This window comes from Bombus flavifrons, chromosome 9 (assembly GCF_040668555.2).
Source record: "Bombus flavifrons isolate JBK064 chromosome 9, iyBomFlav1_principal, whole genome shotgun sequence".
In the NCBI taxonomy this organism is placed as follows: domain Eukaryota; kingdom Metazoa; phylum Arthropoda; class Insecta; order Hymenoptera; family Apidae; genus Bombus; species Bombus flavifrons.
Genome location: NC_138450.1, coordinates 13,385,533 through 13,401,584, shown reverse-complemented (window position 1 = coordinate 13,401,584; position 16,052 = coordinate 13,385,533). Strand labels below are relative to the sequence as shown.

The following is a 16,052-nucleotide window of genomic DNA, read 5'->3' as shown; positions in this document are numbered from 1 at the left end:
AAAATTGATTTCGAAAGTAACCTTGAATTCTCGAAAGTGCAAAAAGTAAAAAAGAATCACGAGAATTCCCTGCGACTATAGTCGACCGTAATCGTAGGCGATTTTCTTATGAACGCTGAAAGTTACTTGGTAGATGTATTAGAATAATCGTAAATGAATAACGAATAAGAGTAATGCAATATATGGTTACTATACTTACATAAATTAATTTCTTATTATGTGGCAAAGAACTATATTATATATCACGTATTTACATTGATAATTTGAATGTTTTGCCAATTAAGGAACATTTTTCTTCTGTAGCATGCGATTTCAATTATTCAGGAAGAAATCAATTATAATAATTATCGTAATAATAAAATTACACTGCGACGCGGAAAATGCAGCTTGTTACTGTAACGATGGGATCGTCTGATCTTAACGACACGAACTGTACGGATTAAAACTCCTTCTGGAAGATAATTTGGAAGAAAACTAACGGCTATGTCAAGGAAACCAAAGCAAATTACACGATAAATTTATATACAGGGTGGTTGGTAACTGGTGGTGCAAGCGAAAAGGGGGTGATTCTACGCGAAAAAAGAAGTCGAAAATATAGAATAAAAATTTTTCGTTCGAGGCTTTGTTTTCGAGAAAATCGACTTTGAATTTTCGCTCGGTACGCGTGCGGTACGTTATAACGGATCTCACTGTAGATCTTTGTCTCGATGGAAAAATTAAAAAAAAAATTTTTATTCTATTATTTTCGACTTCTTTTTTCGCGTAGAATCAGCCCCTTTCCGCTTGTACCATCAGTTACCAACCACTCTGTATATTAGATATAAATTATATATGTTCTCCCATGCCTCGTATAATTAATAACTTTGAATTCGACGCAACGTTAAACTCTATTTTAAAAAGATACTGTGTCCTACGACTCTGTCTTTTGTTTCACTTTTTTTCATCCCTTCTTGTACGATCCCATCAGAAAGGAATAGATGTATCGTTGTGAAATCAAACTTTGTGAAAATCAAGCTGACAATATCGGAGAAAATAGTCTGTTTAACCAGTGTCTTTTATCAATTTTATCGTTCGATCTGCAATTACGCCCAGTGTTCCCAAGTAAAACTGCTTTACTCGAGCGAGGAACCCACTTGTCCTAATTATAAAAACGTGCATCGAAGGTTGATATATTAAATAAGAAGATAAAAAGCCTAAAAAGATGACAGCCTTGTCGATGAGATTTAACCTTCGATCGAAAATGGCAATAAACCACCTCGTTACCTTACCTCGTTATAATTCACCCTTTTTCTTCATTTTCCATCCTCTTGGATTAATTTCGTATCGACAGAAAATGTTAAGCAGACCGTAATCAATTAATTCGGACACCTTGACACATTCATTTCTAATCTCGGATTTGCGTTATCTGCTATACGTCTACTATCTACTATATAGCAATAAATCATTTTTACACGTATGCAGGATTCGTACAATGTAAAATCCTATGTAATATAGAAACGTATGTAATACAGCTATGTAGCACAGAAATTTCATGAAAATTCCACACAACGAGAAGCAACCGCGTTGTTCCTTTCGTTGAAAAGATCGACCACAAGTCCTTTCCTATCAAAACCTTCAAAACCTATTCAAAACCTATTCAAAACCTTCGAATCCTCAAAAAACTCGTACAATAGATTCGATAAAAATTCCACAAGAACGACAAATAACCAAATTATCCCTCTTCTTAACAAAAATTTACGAAATCTTCCAACATAAAGACAAGATCGTCTGCAAAATCCCAACGTAAGAATCCCATAAAAATTGCGCGATAACGAATCATAATCCGTCTAAAAATTTCCACAACAATTTAACAATTTAACTCTTTCCCTCTCTCCGTCTCTCTCTTTCGCAACTTGAAAAAACGGATGGAAAAATTTCAGAAAGAGGAGTAGCGTTCCGCGTCGAAGCAACGTCACCCTATCGGAAACAGGCACTTGGCCGTAGGGCAAACGTCTGAACCGCGACGCAACGCAATAATTGCACGTGCTGCTTACATAATCGCGCTCCGCCGTTGCAAAACCTTGGATGCATCGCGATCAATAAACTCTTCGTAGCCGTCTATTTATATTTGCCGCGAACGAACCGCGACAGAGAGACAAACTCGTGCATATTTATCGAAAACGCGCAAAGCGGATAATCCAGGAGAAACGAGCAATGGAGACTTGGACGATGACACGATCTATCCGGGGGACGATTATTTTCTCCCGTTGAATCCGCCTTTCGATCTCGAGAAATTTGTTAAACAGCCAGATACGACGAGTAATTTATTTTTTTTTTTATATTTTTTCCTTCGCGCTCCTTTTTTTCCTTCTTTTTCCTTTCTTCTTCGATCGCGAGCTACATATCGCTATTTACATATGCGAGTTCCTCGCGGGACAATCTTATCGACTATATCGAAGAGCAAACAGGTCGGGTCAAAAATCTTGAGGCTTTTTAGCCGTTGTTAACGATCGGACGTTGGCTATGCGCTTGGAATAAAAATGGAAGACGACTTGTTCGGCCAAATTCGAGGCAATCGTGCATTTAGATTTTCGGGGAAAATACCGTTGACTTGCTACGAGAACGATACAGTTAGGAAAGATAATTTTTTTACGAGATCGGTTTAAGATAAAAAGCTTGAAAAATGATTAATTGCTCATTGGTCATTTAGCGACGACAAATTTTTGCACGACGGTGATCTTTGTGTAAACGGTATATTATACTATAGGCGTAGAAGTACGTGAGTACCCATGTATTTCGTGTGAATGGAACCTCATTAATCCAAAAAGAATACAGTTACTGTATTCTTTAAGTCATTTTCGACACAGTCGTGTTCTTCTGCTGCTAGAAGCTTCTCTAGTCTCGGAAAAACACAAGAAATATGTACGATACGAGATACACTCTTTATTCATACCCATAATCACTTCTTTCAATTTTCCATTGTAGTTTCTCTGGAAACGTCGAAGGTTCCTTTGTTCGTTGAAACAAACGTCGCATTAGAGTATGAAAACTCGACCGCGGTAGAGTCGAGAAATACAGGGTGGTTGGTAACTGGTGGTACAAGCGGAAAGGGGGTGATTCTACGCGAAAAAAGAAGTCGAAAATATAGAATACAAATTTTTCGTTCGAGGCTTTGTTTTCGAGAAAATCGACTTTGAATTTTCGCTCGGTACGCGTGCACTTTATCGCGTCTCGTTATAACGGATCTCACTGTAGATCGTTGTCTCGATGGAAAAATTAAAAAAAAATTTTTTATTCCATATTTTCGACTTCTTTTTTCGCGTAGAATCACCCCCTTTCCGCTTGTACCACCAGTTACCAACCACCCTGTATATTTAACGTAAGTAATTAACGCAAGCGGCCGATTCTTTTAAAAGGAAAACTTTGAGAAACACGGTAGTTTCGTGCGATTACGATAGATCGAACGAACCACAAACGCAAACCAGGTTTTTCGTCGCAGGATATCGTCGCAGTAGCCAATTTCGTTTCGCGTTTCCCGCATAAACGATACCAGAAATTACCGTTTGCCTGCGATATACGATATTCGGTGGATTGTACGAGTTCGTTCATGGAAATAATCCCTGAAATTGCACGTTTCGGGGGACGGGTTGCAACTGCAGGATGTCCTGACCCGATACGACAAGCGAGAGATCGACCGAGCTATCTAAACGGGCGAACGTGAATGTCCTACGCCCACACGATGAAATTCTATCTCGTTAATTAGCATAAAAACGTAGAACGGATCCTTGCGTTGGCCAATGTTCGTTTGGAATTAAATGCAACGGCCACCAGTTACGCCATAAACTGCCGAAACTCGCGCTTCAGAAACTCACGCCTTCGTTTAAGCTACTCGAAACAACTTGGAGATCGCGTTTCAAAACCATGGCGAACTTGACGCTGCATGTTTGGCTCGACATCGATACTCGGCGACGGGCGAGTTGAATTCGACGCGAGTTTTTGGGACGTACTCTTTCGGGATGCATTTGGTAAATTGCAACGTTGTCGGGAATAAAATAAACATGCGCGCAGTAAAGAAGTAACACAAGTAATCGGAGGTGGTTGAAAATTGATCCTACGAAGACATCGGTAATACATGCTTACGTATTTCTAGTCACATTCTAAAAGTTTATATAGACTTCATCAAGTGCCAACTATGTGGAACTTTAGCGACGCGGGTATATTCCCTGATTCGATTTAAACAGTATTTGATTTCAGCTATGACGAAAGATAAAGTATTCGTAAGGAAGAAACGTTTAATCGTGACTTTGAAACGATAACAAAAATACAGGGTGGTTGGTAACTGGTGGTACAAGCGAAAAGGGGGTGATTCTACGCGAAAAAAGAAGTCGAAAATATAGTGGAAGTCGGAAATATACTGATCATCTACCGATCAGTCTTTGCTTGATCGATCAGACTTAAAAGCGAATTTTTGAAAAACACCCGATATAAGTATAAGTATACGAACTGCCAGTCGGAGCAAAGGAAAACGATTGTTTGTGGCAGATGTTGGAGCAGCTTGCTAATTGACTCATTCAACGAGGTTCAAATATAAGAGTTAGTCGAATGATAGGGAAAATATATCTACACCCAACAAGGCCACTCGCGGATAAACAAACTAATTCTAACTTATTTTTCTATTCCTGAAAAGTTTACTCTTGAAAATTAATTAAAAGAAGATCGTAATTTTTAAGATAAGAGATAAAATTATTGCAAAAAATATCGATTTGAAAAGTTACGCCTAATTCGTCATGCATGTAATTCCCTTTGAGGACGCGAAATCGTACGATACCCGGTGGACGAGTGTAATCTCGCGCAAGGCCGTCGATTATCCATCCTTCTGGTTCGCGTTGAACACTACAAATCAATACCATTCAATTGTCGCGAACGATAGTCTAATGAAACGCGACGATCGTCACGCATTTGCATCCTATTTATCATCGATATAGTTACTTATGCAATTGGCATTATTTCTGCTTGCCCTAGTTAATAATTCATGATGTATTAATTATTAGAGGAATAATTAAGAGAAATATTCTAAATTTAAAAAATCTTTTAATATACTTTAAAATTTGTTCACGGAATGAAAACTTCGAAGGTGCTTATCTTTATCCGTTTAATTCTGTTAGAAAAGTAATTTTCTTTCTTCGAGATTATGTTATATATTTTCAATCGAACTCTACGTAACTAACCTAGGATCGTTTATTTCTAAATCGTTAAAACTTTCCCATTTGTGATGAATTATTAAACTTTGCTCGTGAATTTTCTCGAAGCAAATTTTTTAACATTTTATATAGAAAAGCTTCACGTATTTGATTTAATAACTGATCGTACAGCGTAGTAGAGACTTTGTTAAATGTCTTACAACTTTCTCAAATTTTTCGCAAGCCTAGAACAGTACAGATTGGACGTGGACATAAACGATCCCGTTTGCGCACGGCACGTGCGAAAATAAACTTGTACACGAATAGCGAAACACGCTAACCCCTTTCCGATTTGATTCTTTTGAAAAGCCGACTTAATACATAAAAATACATAAAAATTCCAATAGAAATATAATTCAGCTAGCTTAACCACATACTATATAAAAATTCATATAAAATGAAATTTGAGTAAAAATGCGATATAATGTTGCACGAAGAAGGGAAGAAATAATTGAGTTCAAAGTTTTAGGCTCGGTTGAGTATCTCTGCAGTTAGTCCTTGATTACGTAACTTCTGCTCAGTCATGACCTTGAAGCAATTCAAGGTTAGGATGTATAGTCTAAATCCATTCGAGTTCATTTCGAATAATACTCTGTTTACGAGAACTATGTGGTTGACCTTGAAATGAGTATTGAAAAATTAGACAGAAGAGATCCGACAACTAAAAGCATGATCTTTCTTTCAAAAGCGGGTAGCACGTTTTTCATAAATTATTCAACCGAGGACGCGTGTTAATAGTACACCGGTTTTAACAAAGAACAGCATCCAATCATAATGCAAATCGAAGCACAATGAAAGAAAGAAAGAGAGGGATGCACAACATGCACAGGCCAATATAATAAAGCAACAGTGAAGCAATGAATAGAGTACGTATATTGGGAGGGAGGGAGAAAGAACGACAATGCAACACACCGGAAGAATAAAGAGGAAAAGAGAAAGAGGGACAACAGAAAACAAGTTAGAAAAAGAAAGAAAAAGGTGGCGTTACTAGTATAGAGAGAGAGAGAGAAGGAGAGAGAGAGAGAGAGAGCAGAAAAAACCGACAAGAAGGGAGAGAGATGCAAAAATGGACAGAGACAGTACAATCGCATAGTACGTCCTTGGACTTATATAACAAGGAAGAGTCTGGCAGAGAAAGAGGAGAAGAATCTCAGTAGAAGAATGAAAAAAGGATGAAAAGAGAATGGATTAAAAATAAAAGGGAAAACAATGGCGCACGCCTGCCCTCTAGTAGCGACCGAAAGGTTCTGGAAATTTCGCGAAACAGCGTACTCCTAGAAAATTCGAACTACGTACTATGTTTTATAAATTGTATACCTATACAAAAAAATGGTTCTATAGGAAAAGAAACACTGACACATGATTGTAAAAAGTTCGATGAAAAAGATAAATTGTATATTAAATCTTTGCAAAATGATGCGAGATAATTAGTTGCACAATTTAAATATACTTATGCGCTATTAAACGTCTTCTAACCTTATCCTTTGTCAATAAACATTGTATATAAAATAGAATATAGCTTTTCCTAACATCTTAATTCTGTTTAACATTATTGCCTCGATAGATTGCTAATAAAAAAATAAAAAATAATTGAATATTATTACTCGAATATTCGCTTCTTTGCGCTACTTGAAACTTAACCTCCAATTAGTTTTTAATTCAACTATATTCATTTATTTAGCACAATAACTTTCTTCAACGTTATTAACCCAACATAGATTTTCATTAAATGACAAAATAATTTCTAAAAGAATTCACTTTTATTTATTTTACTACATCGCTCCTTTTGTCTCTGCCTTTCATAGAACGAAAGGGTGGAAACGGCAACAAACACAGGGAGGGTTAATTCGCACTAGCTTGAGGTAGGACGTGCACGAACGGTCGGCAGGTGTCGCCACATTGCAACAGATGCCGGACTCGGTCAAGCGATAATAATTCTCACGTGTCTCTGTCAAGCGGTACCCTGGCTTCAATTCACTATACGCGAGAGATTATCTAGGTTAGAGACACGCCGTTATGTTATTGCGTAATACAAAACGTAGCCGTCTGACCGATCAGCTTTCTTTACTATCTCGTAAAACGTCAAAGAAACACGAAATACAAGCTACACCTATTCGAACAAATCGCTCGTTTATGACACAGACGATTAAAAGAAAAATAAATTACACTGAAATATAAAATGCTTCTTTCTTATATGTCATTTCTATGTTCATAAATATGTATAAAAGAGATACGCGTAAGAATTGAACTAAGAGAGAGTACAGTCAAGATCAAAAGTGAGATGCGTGACATAGATTCGGTCTCGAGAGGAATTTTCACAGGAAGGCTATTCTAAAGAGAAACGCCGTATTCATAGAGAGTTTGAGATGAATAAGGGATAGATTCGAAAAGAAATTCTCCGGTAATATCGCGGTCAAATGCCGCGAATGCGGTCACTGAACTAGTTCCGTTTCGACCCTGACACTGCCATTGCCCCCAGGTCGCGATTTGTGTCAGAGGCTCAATATTGTCGTGATTTTATTTCTATTGCGGATTTACTCACCCCTTTCGCTAGACTCCATCTCGAAAAGGCCTTAAACACCGTGCTGGATGTACGGTAGACGACACGAGTATCGAACAAGTACACGTGGAAAATTACTTTGTAGATTACGGGCCGCTAGCTCAAAATTCACCACGGTATAAACATGGCCGGTCGGTCTCTTGTCACAATTACCGTGAGGTCGTTGAACCTTTCCAAAATCGAAAGACAATTACACGAAACACTACAAGCGTCTGTCCCTTTTTTCGATGCACACGAAAATTAGTAAAGTACCGTAGCTTAGTGAGTGCCGCCTAAAAATAGATCCTGAATTCGGCGATTGTTTTGACTAACAGTGTAGTTCGCAACCTACTCAAAGGTGGCGCTACGCATTGGATACCCGATTTCATTGCGATACATGTGAAACAAAAGATAAATTTTATTAAAATCCTAAAAAAAAATATATCTCTATTAACATATGTACATATTACAAATGTAAAATAGAATTTCAATAAATCATTTATACAAATTTAAAAGAAACGAGTAGAAAATTTATGTAAAATATGCTACAAATATTTTTACACTTTCTGTAAATAAATTGAATTTTTTTTATATATATCATGATTTTCCTATATCTTCCGTGTAATAAAAAATTACTATTCTTTATATCATGTATGTTTTAAAACATAAAAATATTAAGCTTCAATGTATAATATCATTTTAAATAATATATTGTGTTGTTTGGTTTTAAAAATTCGGTGTCGCATTATATATCCTGCATATTGATTACGAATAAAAATTATATTGTTTACAATTGAATGCATAAAAAGTACGTACAGTAAAATTTTAATTCATAATTTAACGCAATTAAATAAGGGATACAGGCATATGTACATGAAATAAGTTGCAGAAATATTTTTCTTTATACCAGCAGACTTAACTACGTATTTATTGGATATTTAATGGCAGAAATTCAAAAAAATATAACCGTACCAATCAATATACAGTCTTCGTTAGCTACCAAAACCATATCGCTTTCATAAAAATCCGGAATTATAGCTTTAGAAAATATATTCAATGTTTTGGTAAAGCGCTTATTAAATGTTACGCAAAGACTGAATAGTTTATTTTAAATGTATCTGGATATTATAGTGGCACGTATGCATTAATGGCAGGCAATGATATAAAACAAAATTTGCGAAAATTAGATTTTCCTTACTGCGCTAGAGAAGCATTATGCAGAATCGGTAAGACATTGGTTGAAATAGGTTAGGTTAGTAGATAACCCTATATTTTTTAACATTTTTAAATTTTGATACTATTTTTAAAGAAATACTATGCAGCAGACCTGGGAAACAAATGGATCTACAACTAGATTTAATATCGGAATTTGTATTCGGAGAAATAGAGAAACGGAAAAAGCGCAACCTGACGACAGCGATACAAGAGTTGCAATTAATAGAAGTTCTGAGCGATTTTTTTCAAAGTCCTGGAGGAAGTGCCGCTGTACGCAATGCAGTATTTTTATCCCTTTTCCCTGCAGATAGTCCTAGATACAAAATCTTAGGCAATTTAGTATCTTTAGCCATTGCCACTCAAAATAAAGCAGTCTTAAATGCAACTGGAATTTGGATGCAGCAATTAGGCTCTACTTCACCACAGAGCGTAGGATTAGCAAGGCACGTACTTAATGACTATTTTGTCCTTACTCCAAAATCTATTGACAAATTGAAGCAGCTTCCTGTTCTTGCACCACATTTCACTGCCAACTTACTAACGGCAATAGGTGAAGTCTATGAGGACAAATATCCACCTGCAGAACTGCTCAGGTTGGTAGGAGAATGGATAGATGAAAATCCAAGTCTCTTATTGACTCCTTTGATGGATAATCCTGCTTTACCAACCGGTGGCATTCCAATGACACCAATAACTCCAATAGCAGGTTTATTCAGGTAACTCAAAAGAAAAATTTTGCATAAAATTAAGTATAAAGTATTCATAATTGTATAACTCTCTGTTTTAGATGGTGTATTTTATCACCTGTACGTTCAGTTGGTACAGAAAATACAGAATATTCTGAGGAGCAGAAGAAATTGTATTCTAAAATTCAACAACTGCTTATGGATTCGGTATTACGATTAAAAAATAGCGGAAATAATAAACATGCTATATCCGCACAGCATTTTGCTGCTACCACTCGAACTTTAACAACTAGTTTGCAATCTCAAACAAATATTAATTCTATTTCGCGTGAGTTAGCTATGGAACGCCTTGCACAAGCTGTTAGTGCAGCTATGTCTGCAAATTGTATTTATGGAAACAAACGTACATATCATAATCATTTAACATATAAAATTAGTCCTTAATTAAAGATTAATTTGTGCTTTTTTTTACAGAAGAGTTACTGGCTTTGTTACAGCCTTTATCATATCAACACTTCTTAATTGAATGGACTTTACAGACATATGCATCTAAAGCTGGATAATTACATTATTGTCTTTCTATTGTAGTTATTTTTATTTTGTGGAATTGTATATAAATTTAAATACAATTATATAAATACAAAACCATACTTGTAAATGTAAAAAAAAATTTTTTTACAATATAATAAATATATATTTCACGTTGATATGATTAATCTATCTTATACATACAATCTCAAAATGGCTTAAACGTTCTCTTAGATTTTAGATCTTGTAATCTCTTTTTGTCTAATTCGAACTTCTTCCTTAACTCTGCTAAATCTATAAAAAAAATTTAATAAGACCCCAAATATCAAAATTCTGCATATATTTATTAAGACCAATCTGACATAAAACTTACTCTGTCTTTTACTTTCCCGAATTTGGAAAGTATAAAAGTTAAGCAATTGCTTTTTCTTATTTTTTTGTTCTTCTTTGCGTTGCACTTTATTAATAGTAGATTCTTTCCTGGAAAGTGCAAACTGTCCTCTCTTCTTTCGTCCTGTTACTGTTACCCAACCATCATTTTCTTCTTCTTCCTCCAAAGCTTTTTCTTTTGCTATTTTCTCAGAAATTTTTTGATCATAGTTCTGCATATAAGTTTCAATTTTCTTTTTCATTTCCTTCTCATTACATACTGAACGATTATAGTTTAAGCACCATTCTGTTAAATTTATTAAAATGAATTAGAAGTATTTTACATAGAGAGATATCCAATAAATCCATGCATAAGTGTTTAGATAACTTACTTTCCACTCCTGTAAAACAAATCTTTTTCTCTTTATTTAATGTTATTACATAGTTTTCAGAAATTTCTAATGCTTTCTCTAAATCAGATTCTTTTTCAAAAACTATATATGCAGTTTTAAATCCTTTAGGAGTTGCAAAATAAACTTTAGAAACAGTTCCACACAAATCACTGAATATTTTAATTAATGCTTTATGTGTAACATAAGGAGGAATATTTAATAGAAATAGTGTTTTTCCTTTAGGATGTATAGATTCTTGATTTCTAATTGAATGTTCCTTAAAAAATAGTTGGTGCTTGTCCGTAGTTTCTTCGTCAAATCGAATCCATAATGCTACAAGTTGAATAATTGAATAAAAATTTATTCAGATAGATAAATAAGCTGATTATTGTATTTAACAAAGAATACTGTACCTACTTTTAAAACCCTTAAGACCTCCTGTTTTACTTTTCATGATCGCTTCGTTGTGCATAACCTCTATTGAAATTAATAACAGAAATTAATAGTAATTTTTAACTTAGATTTATGAATGTTGCTACAACACATAATATAAAGATTACAAATGACTTTTAGAGATACTAAGAATTTTCTTATAGTTAATATGAATTATCATTGCACTGTAAAACACAAAATACGTGTTTATATTTCAATCAGTACGAGACGACACGTATGACTGAAGCATGAAACTAATTTAGCATTTTTAACAAAAAGATTTCTTTATCATCATGTTATATATATTTTCTTAATAATGGTTACAAATTTATGTTAATGTAAAATATTGATATTTAATAAAAAATGTCCAAGAAATTGATTTATACATTATTTATTAATTATAAAATAACATTATTTTTTATATTCATATGTATCATTTACTAAATTTAAGTAGACTCGTAAGTTTCTAATTACACTTTCTATCGCAAAACATTAATTCCAACAATATAATTTAAATAAAATCTTTAATATTTCCTGTTACACTCAATACATATATGTATACGTATTACTTTATTATATATTATTATCGTATTATTGTAAAGAAAGGTCAAGGTCATAAAAAATATACACTAAACAATAAAACGATTCTAAAGCTTTAAATTACGATTAAAAAATATAAAATTTATATATTTACCATTGGTTATTGTTTTTTCATATTCAATATTTTTTACTTTATATGTAAAATATTTATTATCACAACATAAATCAATACACTAATTGAAATGCATACATAGCTCTAAATAGCAGGGAAATATTGATCATGAGAAAAACAGCAGGTAGCAGGTAGCAGGTAACATATTACAGATATGTAGATATCATTTCAGTTCAGGAAAATTGTACGGACGTGTATCAACTATGTTTAACATATTGTCATTCTTTTTTATGTTATTTAATTTTTTATTAACATACTCAGAGGCCAAAATTCTTCGAGGACACCTTGTAACACGTGAAGTAATAAGCATTTTTTTTCGAATTTCTAAGTGTATTTTGAAACAATAATATTAATACTAAATTTTGAAAAATAACGCGTAAAAGTAAATTAATAAAAATATGCTATTTTAAAAAAATATATGTTAATTACTATCACATTTAATTTCAATCAAATAGAGATAGTAAATATAAACTGTATTGTTACATTGTACATAATGTTTCTATATATTACGTAGTATTATCAAGTGTCATTAGTATCATTAATTATCAAGAATTATGTTTCGTAATTATATATATTATATTTCATAATTTTCCTAATAATTATTAATCTAAACATTTGTTGATTTCTTTCCACTCTATGTCGCTGTAATTTTTTTCAGAATTGGGCATTTTTAGCAAGATTTTGCTTCTTAACGCAACAAGGCACGTTTCGGTACGAATTCGAATTGGGAGGCAAAGAACAAGATTTAAAAATACTATTGTATTATGATGCACCGGATCAATGGCCAAGCGTTTACCCTTCGAATAAAACATGCATAGAAAAAGAAGCTATACTTTGGGACGGAATTGGTCAAATAGTACCATTATCTACATTAACATCTGAACAATCAGGATGCGTCGAAGAAGAAGAAACAACAGTACGATGTTCTAGTCATCGAAGATTTCGATCATCTCGTCCAAGATGGTGGTTTATCGCATTAGCAGATTGTTCATCAAAAACTGGACTAAATGTGTCGTATTGGATATCGTTAACAAATGCGCCGCATGGTCATTTTTGGAAAGAACATTTTTCAGCAGACGAATTCTGCAAGTAACGTTATATTGATTTAAAATTACTCAATGCTATTTAATTAAATCTATTTTCATTTCAGATATACTGCCAGAACTGATAACAATTGCTTGTATTTACGTGATACTTGTAATACTTAGTTTTTACATAGCCATACAACTAAGGGCAAGAAGACTACTACATGTTTCTTACAAAATATTTATAGCCTCGCTACTTTGTCAATTAGTAGGAATATTACTTGAGATTTATAGTTACATAAATCTTGGTTTAAGAGGAATACCAACAGAAAATGCTTATTTATTAGGTCAACTTCTAGAAGCATGTTCAGACATTTTGTACACTGTACTTATGTTATTACTGGCTCTTGGTTTTACAGTGACTAAGAGCGTTTTAACAGTCAGACAAACTCGATGGCTTATATGTTTTATTTGTCTGATTTCTTTCTGTCAATTTTCATTATATATTTACCAATCCGATGTCTTTGATCCTGGATTGGTATTGTATATTTATGAGTCACCACCAGGCTATGGATTAATAATACTGAAATTGATTGCATGGATTATATTTTCTCTTCGATGTTTTAAGACCGTTAGAAAAATGTCAACAAAGCTTCATTTTTATGGTTCATTATTTTCATTGGGATCAGCATGGTTTTTATGTCATCCATTAACGGTATATAAAAAACTATGCATTTAATTGCATTTACAATAATGTAAAATATTATGTAACAAAATATTTGTAAAAAATTTATTTATTCTTTTTACAATGTGTAAAAAGATATTTATAATTTTATAGGTACTCTGCATTACTTTATTAGTAGATGAGTGGGTACGAGAAAGCGTTGCTAAAGGATGTTTGTTATGGACTATTTTTATGGGACATATAATGTTTTTATACATAACCAGACCATCTATGGCTAACAAACGTTTTCCATTTCATATTAGAACATGTCAAGTCATGCCTGTTGGTGGTGAAGGACAAGATCACAGTTATGAACCTCATGTTAGAACAACAAGCTCTGCATTCACTATTTCACACTTAACGCCATCTACTTTGCAATATTAATAGTAAGGATACTTCAAAACACCTGACAACCTGTATAACTGTAATTGTATGCCGAGTCTACTTCTACTTCTTTCTTTTCTTTTTTTTTTTTTTTTGAATGTTCATAATTAAGAAAGGACATTATGTTTAACAATTAGTTAACAAAGATAAATATTAACCGTTTGAGTCCCAAGCAGCGCGATCGCGCTGTTTAGATTTTGCCTCGAAAAGACCCAGTATATTTGAACGCTACGGACGACTGACTGTATTTTGTATTTCATTCTTATCTTCTCAATAATGTTTATTGCAAAAAACTTGATATATTTATAAACTAATAGTACGCATATATAATAGTAAAGATGTATTTCATAAAACTAACAAATATGACGAGCGCTATTGCACTGCTTGTTTCTCTTCGCAATCGATTAAGACAAGCGCTATCGCGCCGTTCGGGATTTTTCGACCCTGTTTTTCCAAAGATCCCTGGGACTCAAACGGTTAATTTATATGTGATAATATTTTTAATTATTATAGCATTCCTACAAGTATTTACAATAAACTTACATGGTGCTTTTTATATCACATATAGGTTTCATTACAAAATTTACAATCATAACTAATAATCATCAGTCACATGAACCATCAAGCCAGCCATCTCTCCACCTTTGGTCAACTAATTTACAGTCAAATTCAGGTTTCCCAAGTTTTTTATTTACTTCGTTATGTATCATACAAAGCCATTGACTCAATTGTGACTGTGAATTGGTTTGTGGTGGAGTTTTTTTTAATTGCTCTTGTAAATCTTCTGCACATACATAACAAGGATAAAACTTGGAAAATGTGTGAAAGAACTTTGACATATCCAACTTTTGTTCATCAGTTGGATTATCAGGGTAATATGCTGCCATGGTATGTAAAAATGACCATGTTCTTGAACCTAATTCATCTTTATCTAATGGACAATCATCACGTTTAACTTTATTTACAGGTGGACCTTTCTTCTCTATTTTCTCAGTTTCCTGACATAATAAAATATATATGTGAGAATAAATAATTTATTTCACAACATAAAGTGTAATACTATTTTTCACCTTTTAGAAACTAATCGGTATTAGTTTTTAACATTACTATTAAAAAAAGGATTTATGTATCGTATATAGCTTTATTTAAAAAATCCTTGTTTATACCTTTTCGGAATCGAAAGCCTTCTTTTGACTCTTTGCCCACGATTTAAAATCCATGCATGCACGACAAGGTTTTTCGTGAGACATTTTGTATTTAAAATCGCAGTATACATTCGTTTAAAAATTGCTTCAATTAACAATATTTCCACGTGGAAGATAACCTCTATCACAAAATTATAATTCACACACCTATTACATTGAAAAATTAACACATAAATATTTCATATTACCGTATCACATTTCGACATAATAACAAATGTTTACTAAGTCAATCATTTAAAATTATTTTTATCATCAATTATTTCAATACACGATAAGTGTTTTACTAGCTAATTTTCTTTGAATATGTATTGATATAAGCATGAATGTATATATATATGTGTATACCTTTATATATACATGATCACTTGCAACTCATTTCAGATAAGGAACTGAATGTAAGAATAACTTTATATTACGAAACAGAAGATGCAGATAGAAAAGTTTAAAACATACGCCGCTCCTACGTTCACATTGAGTTCTTGAGTGATGAAAAAGAAGAAAAAGTTACGTATGACTAACCTGACCCGACCTGCAGACAGCGAGTGACAAATGTAAGTGCAGTTTTGACTGTTTGACTGCACCGCAAATGATACGGTCGTCGGTAAAGTTGATCTTCTACATA

The 16,052-nt window shown here is 33.4% G+C and overlaps 5 protein-coding genes across 10 annotated transcripts in view; 2 read left to right on the top strand and 3 right to left on the bottom strand.

Annotated features, from left to right (window-relative positions):
* Positions 1-8,092, bottom strand: part of usp (retinoid X receptor ultraspiracle) — a 63,826-nt gene extending 55,734 nt beyond the window's left edge. The window contains exon 1 of one of the 2 annotated variants that reach the window (XM_069120606.1): positions 7,762-8,092. In XM_069120606.1, coding sequence (XP_068976707.1) covers positions 7,762-7,780 — 19 coding nt within the window. In that variant the 5' untranslated portion in view covers positions 7,781-8,092. The remainder of the gene's footprint in view (positions 1-7,761) is intronic. The other variant, XM_069120602.1, reaches the window with a different exon arrangement.
* A 593-nt stretch (positions 8,093-8,685) lies between these two features.
* On the top strand, positions 8,686-10,274 carry LOC138183736 (integrator complex subunit 15). The gene is made up of 4 exons (XM_069121099.1): positions 8,686-8,984; positions 9,068-9,689; positions 9,761-10,062; positions 10,134-10,274. Exons 1-4 carry the CDS (start codon positions 8,906-8,908, stop codon positions 10,220-10,222), a joined length of 1,092 nt encoding a protein of 363 aa, XP_068977200.1. The 5' UTR covers positions 8,686-8,905; the 3' UTR covers positions 10,223-10,274.
* On the bottom strand, positions 10,228-16,049 carry LOC138183737 (ribosomal RNA-processing protein 7 homolog A). Of its 2 annotated transcripts, none has more exons than XM_069121101.1 (5): positions 15,950-16,049; positions 11,366-11,425; positions 10,949-11,281; positions 10,561-10,863; positions 10,228-10,481 (listed from the first exon to the last, which is right to left on the bottom strand). In XM_069121101.1, the coding sequence occupies exons 2-5, from the start codon at positions 11,418-11,420 to the stop codon at positions 10,396-10,398; spliced, it is 777 nt and encodes a 258-aa protein (XP_068977202.1). In that variant the 5' UTR covers positions 11,421-11,425; positions 15,950-16,049; the 3' UTR covers positions 10,228-10,395. The 2 variants fall into 2 exon arrangements, with proteins under 2 accessions (XP_068977202.1, XP_068977201.1); XM_069121100.1 differs by lacking the exon at positions 15,950-16,049 and adding an exon at positions 12,075-12,202.
* On the top strand, positions 12,260-14,225 carry LOC138183735 (transmembrane protein 145). Its single transcript, XM_069121098.1, has 4 exons — positions 12,260-12,391; positions 12,751-13,177; positions 13,243-13,832; positions 13,956-14,225. The coding sequence occupies exons 1-4, from the start codon at positions 12,296-12,298 to the stop codon at positions 14,223-14,225; spliced, it is 1,383 nt and encodes a 460-aa protein (XP_068977199.1). The 5' UTR covers positions 12,260-12,295.
* On the bottom strand, positions 13,427-15,906 carry Alr (Evr1_Alr domain-containing protein Alr). Of its 4 annotated transcripts, none has more exons than XR_011174133.1 (4): positions 15,776-15,906; positions 15,392-15,577; positions 14,769-15,223; positions 13,427-13,700 (listed from the first exon to the last, which is right to left on the bottom strand). XR_011174133.1 is itself a non-coding variant. In XM_069121105.1 (4 exons), the coding sequence occupies exons 2-3, from the start codon at positions 15,473-15,475 to the stop codon at positions 14,831-14,833; spliced, it is 477 nt and encodes a 158-aa protein (XP_068977206.1). In that variant the 5' UTR covers positions 15,476-15,577; positions 15,776-15,906; the 3' UTR covers positions 13,896-14,236; positions 14,804-14,830. The 4 variants fall into 4 exon arrangements, 3 of the variants coding, with proteins under 3 accessions (XP_068977206.1, XP_068977203.1, XP_068977204.1); XM_069121105.1 differs by lacking the exon at positions 13,427-13,700 and adding an exon at positions 13,896-14,236 and having other exon boundaries at positions 14,804-15,223; XM_069121102.1 differs by lacking the exon at positions 13,427-13,700 and having other exon boundaries at positions 14,721-15,223.
* Positions 16,050-16,052: the final 3 nt, after the last annotated feature.

Bases quoted from the DNA above. Each gene is read 5' to 3' on its own strand.
- LOC138183736 (XM_069121099.1), top strand. From the start codon at position 8,906: ATGGCAGGCAATGATATAAAACAAAATTTGCGAAAATTAGATTTTCCT. The intron at 8,985-9,067 runs GTAAGACATTGG...CTATTTTTAAAG, and splicing joins AGAAGCATTATGCAGAATCG to AAATACTATGCAGCAGACCT. The intron at 9,690-9,760 runs GTAACTCAAAAG...TCTCTGTTTTAG, and splicing joins CCAATAGCAGGTTTATTCAG to ATGGTGTATTTTATCACCTG.
- LOC138183737 (XM_069121101.1), bottom strand. From the start codon at position 11,420: ATGCACAACGAAGCGATCATGAAAAGTAAAACAGGAGGTCTTAAGGGT. The intron at 10,864-10,948 runs GTAAGTTATCTA...TAAATTTAACAG, and splicing joins TTGTTTTACAGGAGTGGAAA to AATGGTGCTTAAACTATAAT. The intron at 10,482-10,560 runs GTAAGTTTTATG...TTTTTTTTATAG, and splicing joins TCGGGAAAGTAAAAGACAGA to ATTTAGCAGAGTTAAGGAAG.
- LOC138183735 (XM_069121098.1), top strand. From the start codon at position 12,296: ATGTTTAACATATTGTCATTCTTTTTTATGTTATTTAATTTTTTATTA. The intron at 12,392-12,750 runs GTAATAAGCATT...AATTTTTTTCAG, and splicing joins GACACCTTGTAACACGTGAA to AATTGGGCATTTTTAGCAAG. The intron at 13,833-13,955 runs GTATATAAAAAA...ATAATTTTATAG, and splicing joins TTTTATGTCATCCATTAACG to GTACTCTGCATTACTTTATT.
- Alr (XM_069121105.1), bottom strand. From the start codon at position 15,475: ATGTCTCACGAAAAACCTTGTCGTGCATGCATGGATTTTAAATCGTGG. The intron at 15,224-15,391 runs GTATAAACAAGG...TTATTATGTCAG, and splicing joins AGGCTTTCGATTCCGAAAAG to GAAACTGAGAAAATAGAGAA.